At 35.2% G+C, this 13,542-nt stretch overlaps 1 protein-coding gene across 1 annotated transcript; it reads left to right on the forward strand.

The window, feature by feature from the left end:
- The first annotated feature begins 703 nt into the window (after nucleotides 1-703).
- On the forward strand, nucleotides 704-1,660 carry LOC133062847 (olfactory receptor 2L8-like). Its single transcript, XM_061152210.1, has one exon. It carries the CDS (start codon nucleotides 704-706, stop codon nucleotides 1,658-1,660), a length of 957 nt encoding a protein of 318 aa, XP_061008193.1.
- Nucleotides 1,661-13,542: the final 11,882 nt, after the last annotated feature.

The raw sequence follows: 13,542 nt of genomic DNA on the forward strand, positions 1-13,542 counted from the left end.
TATGGAAACCACAGTGAAATTAGAGGGTTGATTTTCAGGAAAAGGGTCTGATTTAACTAGAGCATTCAGAAATTGGGTGAAGAGGAAGACAATGGCTTGACACAAATGCTATTTGGTAATAAGGTTCATGGTAGACTCCTGAAACAAAGAAACACATAATGATATTTGCCATCTAAGAAAACTGATTTGTTAGTCTTGTGCAAGCATAACTAAAAAAGGGTATGTCTGCAACATGAATTGATGGACTACCTCACTTTCAGGGGTATCAGTGCTTAAATACAAAGAACAAAAAATGTTCTATAAAGGTTATAAAGATGTATTCAAATATAGGTCTATAATTTATGCAATTATACTGATTTTCTATGAATATATTTAAAGTGTAAGTTCTGACTTTGATGTTACTTGAATTTATGTAGAGAAATAAAATATCTGTATCCTATTAACATCATTGGAGAAATACATTATTCTCACAAATTCATAGATTTCTATAAAACATTTTGTAAACAGATACTTGTGTAACCAAGACTTTATTGTCAGGCAAACAGTGGGCATATTTTCTTTTTTCAAAAGAGGTAAGATAATTTCTTTTTAATGTATGCACTGTGTTCTATAAATAAATCAGTTTCACTAAAATAATAAAGATAGCTTATTGCTCTATACATAATATATGTCTGTCTTTAGGGAAACACTAAATGAACACTTCATGGAAAATTACAACAAAACATCTACTGATTTCATCTTATTGGGGTTATTTCCACCATCGAAAGTTGGGCTATTCACCTTCATTCTCATCATTCTGATTTTTCTAATGGCTTGGCTTGGCAATTTATCGATGATCCTTCTCATTCTCCTGGACATCCATCTCCACATACCCATGTATTTCCTACTTATTCAACTCTCCTTCATTGACCTGAACTACATTTCTACCATTGTCCCCAAAATGGCCTCTGATTTTCTGTTTGAAAACAAGTCTATCTCCTCCACTGAGTGTGGGATTCAGAGCTTTTTCTTCTTGACTTTAGGAGGTGCTGAAGCATTAATATTGGCATCTATGGCCTATGATCGTTATGTGGCTGTTTGCTTTCCTCTCCACTATCCTGTTCGTATGAGCAAAAAAGTGTGTGTCCTTATGATAACAGGATCTTGGATAATGGGCTCTATCAACTCTTGTGCTCACACCATATATGTCCTCCATCTCCCTTATTGCCGATCCAGGGCCATCAATCATTTCTTCTGTGATGTCCCAGCCATGGTGAATCTGGCTTGCATGGACACTTCGGTTTATGAATACACAGTGTTTGTGAGCACTGTCTTCTTCCTTGTGCTGCCTTTCATTGGTATTGCCTATTCCTATGGCCATGTTCTCACTGCTGTCTATCACATGCACTCAGCAGAAGGAAGGAGAAAGGCCTATTCAACTTGCAGTACCCACCTCACTGTGGTGACTTTCTACTATATGCCCTTTGCTTACACGTATCTACGCCCAAGATCCCTTCGATCTCCAACAGAGGACAAGGTTCTGGCTGTCTTATACACTATCCTGACCCCAATGCTTAATCCCATCATCTACAGCCTGAGAAACAAGGAGGTGAAGGGAGCCCTGAGGAGAGTGATTCACAGAATCTCTTCTGTAAAAATGGATACAAACTATCTACCTTAGTCTGCAGGCTTCAGTTAGTCAATTTACTTCTGTGTCATCATAAAGAAAAGTAATATTTCATTTTGAAAGTAAAGGAACTGAAATTAATAGAGATGTTTAAAAAATTGAAGTTTTTTGCATAATAATTTTATATTCTAAGGCTTAATTTTTGTTCTGTTATGTGATCCAGTTTTTTTTCCATCAAGAAAAAGAAAATGTATTTTCAATTAATTTGTGGGAAAAAAAAGTTTTACTAACATGTATGAGTAAAAATACCTGAACTAGTGAGAACAGTCAACATATAAATTGTACAATACTTTTTAATCTCCCAAAATTAGGACTAAAAAACAACAATTTAGGGTGGACCTGATCTAATTGGTAACAAAACAACACTTATATATTAATGTATGCCTTCTGATTTTATTAAAGTATAATTGACAAATAAAATTGCATATTTTTGAGGTCTCCAGCCTGATGATTTGATATACATGTTGTTGTTGATGTTTAGTGGCTCAGTTGTGTCCAACTCTTTTATGACCCCGTGGATTGTAGCCTTCCAGGCTTCTCTATGCATGGAATTTCCCAGGCAAGAATACTCAAGTGGGTTGCCATTTCCTTCTCCAAAGAATATTATTGACCCAGGAATTGAACCCATGTCTCCTACATTGAAGGCAAATTCCTTACCGCTAAGCCACTGTGGAATCTTTCTGATATACATATACATTGTGCAATCATTACCACAGTCAAGCTAATTAACAAAATCTATCCATCACCTTACATAGTGCATTTTTTAATGAGAACTGTCTATTCTCAGAATTTACAGTAAATTCCCAGAATTTATAGTAAATTTGAATTTACAGTAAATTCCCAGAATTTATTGTCTCAGCATCTTTCAAATATATATTAGAGTACAATAATTTACTATACTCACCCTATTCTATATTAGATCTTCAGAACTCTCTCAGCTTGTGTATCTGAAACTGTGTACGCTTTGACTAAAAAGATCCCATTTCCCTCCTTCCTCAGCCCCTGGTAAACACAATTTTACTTTTTAAGAAAGAGTTTTAACTTTTTTACATTCCACATAGGTGATAGCATGCAGTATTTGTCTTTGTGCATCTTGGCGAACATATCTTTGACTATTGTCTTCCAGGTTCATCTATTTTGTCATAGTGATACAATTTTATTCTTCTCTAAGGTGGAGTGATAGTCCCACTGTAAGATATTTACCACATTTTCTTTATCCACTCACCCACTGATGGACACTTAGGCTATTTCCATGTCTTGGCTATTGTGAATAGTGTGGAAGGAAACTGGAGAGTGAATATATCTGTTGGCGATAGTGATTTCATTTCATTTGGATATATATCCAGAAGTGAGATTTCTAGATCATATGTTAGCTCAATATCAACATTTTTTGAGAAAACTTCATACTGTTTTCCATAATAATTGCAACTTTACATTCCAGTAACAGGGTGAGAAATTTGAAGTGATGATATGAATTTTAGTACTTTTATATGCTTATCAATAAAGCATTTAGTGTTTACTAGAGTGTTAACTGAATAAAAACTTAGTTCATAGAATGGGAATTGGTTATAAACTTTCTCTCCAAATGAAAAATAAGGGAATTTTTCCATCACAAGCAGCCAGTGATGACATTGTAATAACACAGAAAAATGTAATCATCTCTTGCTGTTCAAGGATTTATCTCATCTCTCTTAACTATATGACTCTAAAATTTGAAGAAATTTTAAAAAATATCACTAACAATATTCAGTTCAGTTCAGTCGCTCAGTCATGTCTGACTCTTTGTGACCCCATGGACTGTAGTACACCAGGCCTCCCTGTCCATCACCAACTCCCGGAGTCCACCCAAACCTATGTCCACTGAGTCGGTGATGACATCCAACCACCTCATCCTCTGTTGTCCCCTTCTCCTTCTGCCCTCAATCTTTCCCAGCATCAGGATCTTTTCAAATGAATCAGCTCTTCACATCAGGTGGCCAAAGTACTGGAGAGTTTCAGCTTCAACATCAGTCCTTCCAATGAACACTCAGGACTGATCTCCTTTAGGATGGACTGGTTGGATCTCCTTGCAGTCCAAGGGACGCTCAGGAGTCTTCTCCAACACCACAGTTCAAAAGCTTCAATTCTTCGGCACTCAGCTTTCTTTATAGTCCAACTCTCACATCTATACATGACCTCTGGAAAAACCATAGCCTTGAGTAGATGGACCTTTGTTGACAAAGTAATGTCTCTGCTTTTTAATATGCTGTCTAGGTTGGTCATAACTTTCCTTCCAAGGAGTAAGCATCTTTTAATTTCATGGCTGCAATCACCATCTACAAAAAAGACAGTTACTGCTTAAAACCAGTTAGCAAACACTAGCACTTCATATATTATGGGGGACACAGAGACACCTTTCACAAAACAATGAGTCAATATGACAATTTCAAGTTAACATAAAATGTTTGTTCTTTCATTGCAGCAAACAATTGTGTCATTAAAAATTTTAGTATTTTCTACTTGTACATTTTTAATCTCTCTCTTCCTCAGTCCCTGTATTTATTGCCCTACTCCGGATTCTAACCCTCTCTTCATAAGGGTACTTTTTGGCAATATTTTCCAACTGAATCAAAATGAGATTTGGAATTAAACAGGATTAGCATGGATATTTTGGAGAAGGAAATGGCAGCCCACTCCAGTGTTCTTGCCTGGAGAATCCCTGGGATGGCAGAGCCTGGTGGGCTGCAGTCTATGGGGTCGCACAGAGTCGGACACGACTGAAGTGACTTAGCAGCAGCAGCATGGATATTTAACCAAAATACATAAATAAATTTAATCCATTTTAAACTGCTGACATCATACTTAAAAGAATTGAACAACTTATAAAGTCTTTAGAAATTGGCTGAATTATGTTAGAAAACACTACAGTCAGGTGTTATATCCAGTGTGAACATGAGACTGAGTCTTGTGAAGATATGTCCATTATCCCTTCTGAGTGGCATTTAGAGCATCAGAATCATATTATAGGCTTCTCCAGAAATGTGATAAATGTATTTATGTTGTATCCATGTTCCTTTAGAGGTTGTCCCCTTACCCTGGTTATTTGACTGACCCAATTCCAAGTTAAACCCTGCAAGTGAAGGATTGAATGCATAGTGTAAGCATGTATCTTGGCCATAGCAGCAAATCAGGCAGGGAAGTGAGCATTTGTATTCTATCACAGATACTGAAATTCTTATGACACATCAAAAGAAAGTTCAGATTAAAAAAAATGTAATAATGATAACTGGATTCTAGACTTTCTGATTAACCAAGAATACGCTGCCCACCTTATTTACCTATACATCAGTATAAGGCTTCCGTTATAGCTCAGTTGGTAAAGGACCCACCTGCAATTCAGGAGACCCCGGTTCGATCCCTGGGTTGGGAAGATCTGCTGGAGACTGGATAGGTTATCCACTCCAGTATTCTTGGGCTTCCCTTGTGGCTCAGCTAGTAAAGACGCAGGAGACCTGGGTTCAACTTCTGGGTTGGGAAGACCCCCTGGAGAAGGGAAAGGATACCCACTCCAGTATTCTGGCCTGGAGAAGTTCATGGACTGTAGAGTCCACGGGGTCGCAAAGAGTCGGACAGGACTGAGAGATTTTCACTTTCATTTCACGGTTAGTTATAGAGAAGATTGTTTTTGGTACAGTGTCTGAAGAAACAGACATGAGGGGTGGAAAATAAAAAATAATTTATGGGTAACCCACAAAGAATATTTTTACTTCTGTTTTGATATGCACAATGAAAAGTAGCAGATGAGAGAGACTATCAAAAATTTGTAAAATTCGTGAATCAGCCTTTGTTTCTCTAGGACCTGGAGACCTAATGTGACCCAGAGCTGTGTAGAAAAGCCATTTTTACAATCTAGTAACAAACATAACATGATGGCAACAGTACAGGAAAATATCTTACAGTCTGACTTCTCAAAAATGCTGTATCTTTCATATTTCCTCAAATGGTGACATCTGTTATCTACTTATTGGATCAGTACAGTGAGATATAGGAATATCTGATAAGATTACTTTTGGTACACTGTCTTAGGAAATAGGCATGAGAGGTGAAAAAGTAAATATAATTGGCTTTTAATTGTTTGATCAGTTCCCAAATTATTTCTGTGACCCTGTTTGGATAAACTCAATGAAAGATAGCAGAGGATAGGGATAGAGAAAGAGAAATAAAAATAAAAACTGAGAAAGAAAGAGGGGGATGGGAGGCAGGATCTATCAAGTTTTGTGAAATTAGATGATAAGCATTGGTGTCTGTATCGCCTGGTGCCCTAAAGTGACCCAGAGCTTGTAGAAAAGCCATCCCTGAAGTTCAGTAATTAACATGAAGTTGTGGAAACATTACAGAAAAATCTCGCTTTCTGACATCTCAAAGGCTGTGCATCTTTTAAGTTTTCCGGAAAGGTGCCTTTCTGGGGAACATCTCAACTACAATTATTGCTTATTCTTATAGTCTAGGAAAGTCTGGAGTTGATCATGTTACTGTGACTATAGTCTCCCAACATAAGACTCTGTTCCTTTTCTATTTTTATTTAAGTCCAGACTGACTTGAAATTCCTCTTGGAGTTATATAGCCAAAATACATATTGATGATGTTATGCTCATTAGTGTGAGAAGCAATTATCTCCTTTGAGCTGGTGCATCCCTACACCTGCAGGATCATACAGCACAACTTCCTACCTAAAACTTTCTGCTGTCTTCACACTAAATTGAAGGCATATGTGTGTGCACAGTTGTGTCTGGCTCTTTGCGGCCCCATGGACTGTAACCCATCAGGATCCTCTGTCCATGGGATTTTACAGGCAAGAATACTGGAGTAGATTGACATTTTCTTTTCCAGGGTATCTTCCCAACCCAGGGATTGGGTCTCTTACATTGGCAGTCAGATCCTTTACCACTGGTGCCACCTGGGTAGCAAATTGAAGGCAGTTGTCTGTATAAACTGGCATGACTCACAATTTTTTTTTATTATTATCATCATTCCATGGATCACTTACTGTTTTATCTTTCTAAAAAATTGCAATCAGTACTTCACGAATCATCCATGTGTTCTCTTTCATTTTCTATCTCCTTAAAAGTAACCCTTTTTATAATTTGTGTTGGCATAGAATCAGTAATCCACTCAAATTTTTGTATAGATCATGTGCTTTTTTGCTTCTTCTCTTAAACATTATGTCTGCTAATATTTACTTGCACTTTTGTAGGTTATTAGTTTGCCTTGCTACTTAATATCTCATCTGGTAGCTAACCTCTATTTACTTACACATTTTTATTAATGGACATATTTGAATACTGTAGGGTTTAATGATTACAAATTCTTCTGCTATGAATATTTTTGAATGTGCATTTTGGAGACTCTCTGAAAGAATGTCTTTGGAAGTAATCTCAGTGTGGAAGTTCTAAGTCATTGGACATGCTTTTATCCCCCAATCCCTGGTTTATTGAGGCAAAATTCTTATACACACAAACACACACACACAATGCACAAAATTATTTGATATACATATAAACCTTTAACTGTTAATCATCAGTGGCTTGTTCTTTTCTTCGTAATATGCCCAGAACTTTTCTACTGAGTATTTTTTCTGTCTTCAAAGTTGTTGCATCTCAAAAGCACATCTTGATTATCCATAGCATGTTGCGTTACCACACAGTTAATAGAATTAGCTTGCAAAAATTTCTACCAAAAATATGGGCTGCTGATTGTGATTGCCTACTATTAGGAAAATTCATGGGAGAAGAAAAGATTTTTCGTTTTAATTCTTTATTATCAAAACATATTTCACCCTGTTTATGTAATTTTATTAAAAAAATTAGAAAGACATCTGTAGTCTATTAAATACAAGTATCATAGTATGGGAATGTTTTTATTTTATGATTTCATGGATATTTTTAAAAAATTTTATGAAAATATTTGTCACCTGGATTTGGGCAACACTGAATGGTGTTTCATTTTCAACATGGGTAAATGTGATTATTCACTGAGTTGTGTGATTTTATGAATAATTCAAATGGACTGACACAGAAATTTTAAAAATATGGAGAATAATAAAAATTCATGATTTTATTTACATTTCAAGTTTTGTTTTTTTTTTTCTTCTCTATGATAAACCAAGTGCTATGACTCTATACCATGCTTGATTTTTGTGGTGTTTTATGGGGAGGTATTAGCATTCAATACTCACTTCATTTTGATGTATTCAAAAGGGAGTAAAGAGGTATTTCAGAATTAATTCATTCCGTGGTTTTGCTGAGAAATGCTGCACTGTGAGGTACTAGTTCAGTACTGCTCTGAATCAGCACAGGGCTATGACAACCTGTTCACACATGATGATTGTGTCAGGAAGATGGTGGAATAAAAGATTACAGCCTTCATCACTTACAAAAACATGAATGCTTTCCATGCACAAAGATATCAACACAAGAGCTCTGGTTTCCAAAGGAGGGATTATAGCACTCAGATGGAGTACAGAGATGGGAAAAGACACATTGATGAGGGTAGGAAGAATTGTTTAGCTGTTCATTCTTTCCCTTGTATAGTGAAGCACAGGAATAAGAGAGGTTATCCCTCTTTCAAGTTCTACTATTGAGGAAAAAATGTCAAATGAACATACAGTTTTTGACCATACACTTTTAATGTAGACCTGAACATCAAACCCACCTACCCATGGAACATGTGAGCAAACCTACCCTAGATAGCTGCCTGCTGACATGTTCAAAATCTCTGACTAGGCTTACTACAGAAATTTCCCTGTCAAATCTGGTGTATAAAAAATGAAAATAGTGACTACTTCTTCAGTTACACAAACACCAATTCAAGGCTACCAGTTTCATGAGGGTCAGAGGGACATGACATTCCTAAACTAAAAAATGAAGCATACACAATTGACCCTAAAGAAATGGAGATCTAAAACCTGCCCAGCAGAGAATTCAGAATATTTGTCTTAAGGAGAGTTTAGTGAACTAAAAGTGAACACAGAGAACTGAACAAAATAACAGCAGTATTTGAACAAAATCAGAGTTTTAGCAAAAAGTTTTAAACCCATATAAAAGAACCAAACAAATTCTAGAACTGAAGAAAACAGTGACTAAGCTGGGGTAAAAAAAAAAAAAAAATGAGTAAAGACAAACAGCAGACTTGATTAATCCAAAGAAAGAATGAGTAAGCTCAAAGAAAAGTCAGAATAACACAAAGAATATAGAACAAAAATAAGCTTAAAAGTGCTACAAAAATTATAAAGTTTTGTATGCAAACAATGTACAAGTTATAGGAACCCCAGAATGAGCAGAGAAAGAGAAAGGATGCAGAAAGTATATTTAAAGTAATAAGGATAAAAAAAAATAAACTTCCCAAATCTGAGGAGATAAATCAGCATTTAAATCCATTAAGCCCAAAGAATTCAAAATAAATTAAACATAAAGAAGCCTTTAATAGACACACTATAGTTCAAAAATCAAATATACTTAAAATTATTTTTAAACATTTAAACTAGATCAATATTACGCTACCAATAAAAGATGTAGTTATTTCACTTACTATACACTATGAGGAATGTAGAACATTTAAGGTATTACATGCAGTAAAATACACTATGGAATATATTCTAAATATCATTGCACCAAAGTATTATCATCATTTTTATTATTAGTTTAACAAGTAAAAGGGCATTCCCAGGTGGCATAGTGGTAAAAAATTCACCTCCTAATGCAGGAGACAAAGATGAAGTTTTGATCGCTGAGTGGGGAAAATCGCCTACAGTAGGAATTGCAAACCCCTCCAGTATTCTTGCCTGGAAAATTCCATGGACAGAGGATCCTGGGGGGCTACAGACCATGGGGTCCCAAAGATTTGGACACTACTGGGCACAACACAGTGCTACATCTTAAACAAGTAAAAGCTGTTTTATAGTTTAATTTTTTTTCCAACAAAATAGAAACAACTGAAAATATGTAATACATAAAATCAGTGAAAGATAACTCCCATATGTGTAATATGTTAAATTGTTCTGCTTGTGTATTTTTATTAAATTAATCATATTCTACTTAATTTAATAAAAGTTGGCTTTTATATTTAAAACTTAAAGGTAAATTAATATATGTAGATATATTATTATTGTCCAATTATAAACTGCAATATATATAAAATAGATGATCTAAAAGACTTTAGAAACATAATGATATTGGATTATATAAATAGATGTGTTTGTTTCCTTCTTCACTGACTGGACCCTTAACTCACTTGTGAAAACATCTAAAAAATTTAAAAGAGTTACTTCCCAAACTTGGCATATGGCCATCCTGGGCATAACGTACATACTAAGTCTCAGTGGAAATTTCTAAATGAATGCAAGAACAATAATAATAACAAGCGTTAGACTAAATCTCCTGATAAAACAGTCTTAGAATCATTGTTGCTCCTGAGCTTTAATTAGGTTTATGTGTCAGTTGTAGAGATGATAGATTAATAGGTACACTTGTTTGGATAATTCAAAGAAGCCTACCATTCTGCTGTCAGCTGACCAAGCCATTGGATTTGTGAAAATGCAGAGATACAAGATACTAATACTAACTGAAGGAGCCTGATGGGCTGCCGTCTATGGGGTCGCGCAGAGTCAGACGCGACTGAAGTGACTTAGCAGCAGCAGCAGCACCACAGACAAGGAAAGACTCTTTAACAAGTGCTTAAGATAAGTTTATTCAGAATTATAATCTTTTGTTTATAATAAAGAATGAATACATCCAGGCCTCCCATTAGCCAGGGAACTCTGAAAAGAACATTTTATTTAACTGAGGTTTGCTTAGACAAGAGAACAAATAATTTCTACTAAATTATGTATCCTTAAAATAGGGAATGTGTGTATACCCATGGCAGATTTATGTTGATGTATGGCAGAAACCAACACAATATTGTAAAGCAATTATCTTCCAATTAATTTTTTTTAATTAAAAAAAAAAGAAATAGATGGACTGCTTGAGCATTTATACACAGCCATGCTACAATACTGTCATTCTAAATAAATAATAACAATCTAAAAATTCTTCATATAAAAATTTAAATTGATTTATAAATCAATTTTTAGGAAACATCATTGACTTAATATGACTAATGCATCCAAAGATCTCCAAGTAAAACTGATCTAGTAACCCAGTTTACTGATTTCCAAGCCTCTACACATGACTAAAGCAAGTCAGGTTGAGGAAGGTCTAGGCATTTACAATATTTCAGGGATCTTAAGAAGAGAGGTGGTGATACACATTTCTGTGACACTTGGTCTTGTGTTTTAGACAATTTTAAAAGTAGAATCAAATTTTTTTATAAAAATCAATTTTTTTAAATAAAAAATCAAAATTTTTATAATGCTTTCAGCAAAACCAATTAAAAATCCTTCCTGAGTGAATATACATTCTTGCTGTACTTCTGTAAATACTTTACCAGTTTTATTTTTAAGAATGATCTTTGGGAGTAGTTTTGATCAGAAGTGAGTACACTGTAGGATAAAAAATTTGCTTCAGTGGAAGATTCAGCATTATCCAGATTCTAGAGGACACTATTTTTTCATATCTTCAAGATTCAAATTTTTATCTTTTTGCTAATAAAACTATAGCTTTAAAATTGTAGGTTTTATAAAATATATGAGCCACTACAATGAGACTTTTTTCAGCATTTTATCTTCAACTCTATAAGCATAGGAGAGAAAAGGTCAGCCATGAAATTGATGTATATTGATGTAAGAGTTAGTCAGATGTAATTCAACTTGAAAATTGGGCAGCATTTGGATGGTTTTATTCATCATTTAAGTATGAATATATACAGTCTAATTTGTACAGCTGATAATATGGTTGTTGCTTTATAAGTGAATTTTCCTAAGTAGGGACAATTTCATATTGGGAGTAAAACATGAGTTGCATTGTATTTAGAGGTTCTGAGATGCCATTTTTTGGTAATATAGTATGTGAACTTGTTATGAGGTCAAGTGATATAATTAAATAGAATATGTCAGAATGAGTTAACACTGAATTAACTTGATCTACCACGTGTATAGAATTTCTATATTAATTACTTCATTTTCTTTTTATTCTTTCTTCATTTGCAGTTCTTTTTTGTGTTTATAAATAAAAAGTAGTGCACCCCTCTTTCAGATTAATTAACTCAAAGTGTTTAACATTTGAAGTATAAGATAGCAGATATAGGACATGCATTTAGGTAGATGAATACATAGACAGACAGACAGACAGATAACTGTGAGAATCCAGCTATCCAAATGATATATTTTAAGGTAAACTCACTTCAAATCTCTGAATCTCATTTAATCTCCTATAAAATGTCAGTGGTAATTTCAAGGTCAAGTTATTATGGTCAAGATTAGATACAATTTAATCCTAGAATATATTGTGTCACATTCCATGTGCCAAAGTTGGTCAATAAAAGATTCCAACTTCTCTTCTCTGGTCAGTCTAGATTTAAGCTTTATTTTTTTTTTTCACCCTCAAACAAAACTCAGCATTATTTTCTGCTATCTTTTTTCTCCTTTAGATATCATTATGGCTGATGCCTGGATTGCAAATGTTTTTAAAGAAATTTTTCAAATCAAAGAGTTTGAAAATGTTTTGTAAATTGAAATGGATTATTTATTGTTCTTCCAATGGATAAAATCACAATGAAAAAGGAAAAAAAAAATAAGCTACTTGAATTGTTTTATCTAAGAAAAAACGTACCTCTCCATTTTAGACCTTGAAGAATTCAAGGCTGATGTTAAAATTGAGACTGCTTCCCTGTCACATGCAGGGGTCTTTTATGTAACGGGACAGAACTCTATAGCAATGCAACATCAATATCCAAAGAGTACTCCATTGGTGGTCACGATACATGGAATCAAATATGAAATATGATGTAGTCTTCATTTTTTTCCATTTGGCACTTTTTTTCACCTTTAGACTGTGAAAATATTAACCACCTTGCCGGGGTCCAGCCTCGGCAGGATCCAGGGGATACCCTCAGGATGAACGGTGTCAGCGAGAGAGAGACGTAAGACTAGCCTTGATAGGGCCAAGTCTGCGAGGGAGAGAGAGAGAAAGAGAGAGAGAGAGAGAGAGAGAGAGAAAGAGAGAGAGAGAGAGAGAGAGAGAGAGAGACCAGACGGGGGGTGCAGCAGGCTCTGGCAGAGTCTGGCAATGCTTTATTTTTTACCGTGGCTTTTATACCCTAAATTAGTACATTTCTAAGGGGAAGATAGTTTAACATTACATCAGCTTGTTCTTCACGAAACCAGGGTGTTTTCTGCATGCTTCTTTGTTTATGAGGGTCTTGTACATTATCTTCTGGCCTTGGGGCCTATTGACATTTTATGACCTAGGTGAATGCAAAGCTGTTTTCTGTAATCTATTCTTTAATGAACACAAAGGTCAGTCCTTTTGCAGAAGTTATCCGTTAAATTTATCTAAAATGTTTATCACACAAAGACTCTGCAGCTCCGGTGAGGCAGCCCCTGTTTAGCATTCCTGGTTAAAATTAACGATTCTGAACTCTAATTTTTCTAAATCTTTAAATATAACCGCTTTTAGAATAATATTTTATGTTCTCTAATAGGGCTTCCTCACCCCCGAAGGGCTCTGTGCCTATTAGGGCCTTTATGTGATCAGGTTTTTTATGTTGTTTATGATTAAGGTGTTGTGAGCAGCCATGTGCATTAGTACGCATTTGCCAAGCAGGCTAGAATGCAGGCAAAGGGGTCTAAATTGAAACACTCCTTTCATCCTGGATAATCTTATAGGATACCACCGTCCGGCGGACACATTAATTCAAGTTCTAAGTTGATTCTGTTTGGAAAGAGATCGGGGAAGGCCTTC

The sequence above is a fragment of the Dama dama genome, chromosome 9 (assembly GCF_033118175.1).
Source record: "Dama dama isolate Ldn47 chromosome 9, ASM3311817v1, whole genome shotgun sequence".
NCBI classification, from domain to species: domain Eukaryota; kingdom Metazoa; phylum Chordata; class Mammalia; order Artiodactyla; family Cervidae; genus Dama; species Dama dama.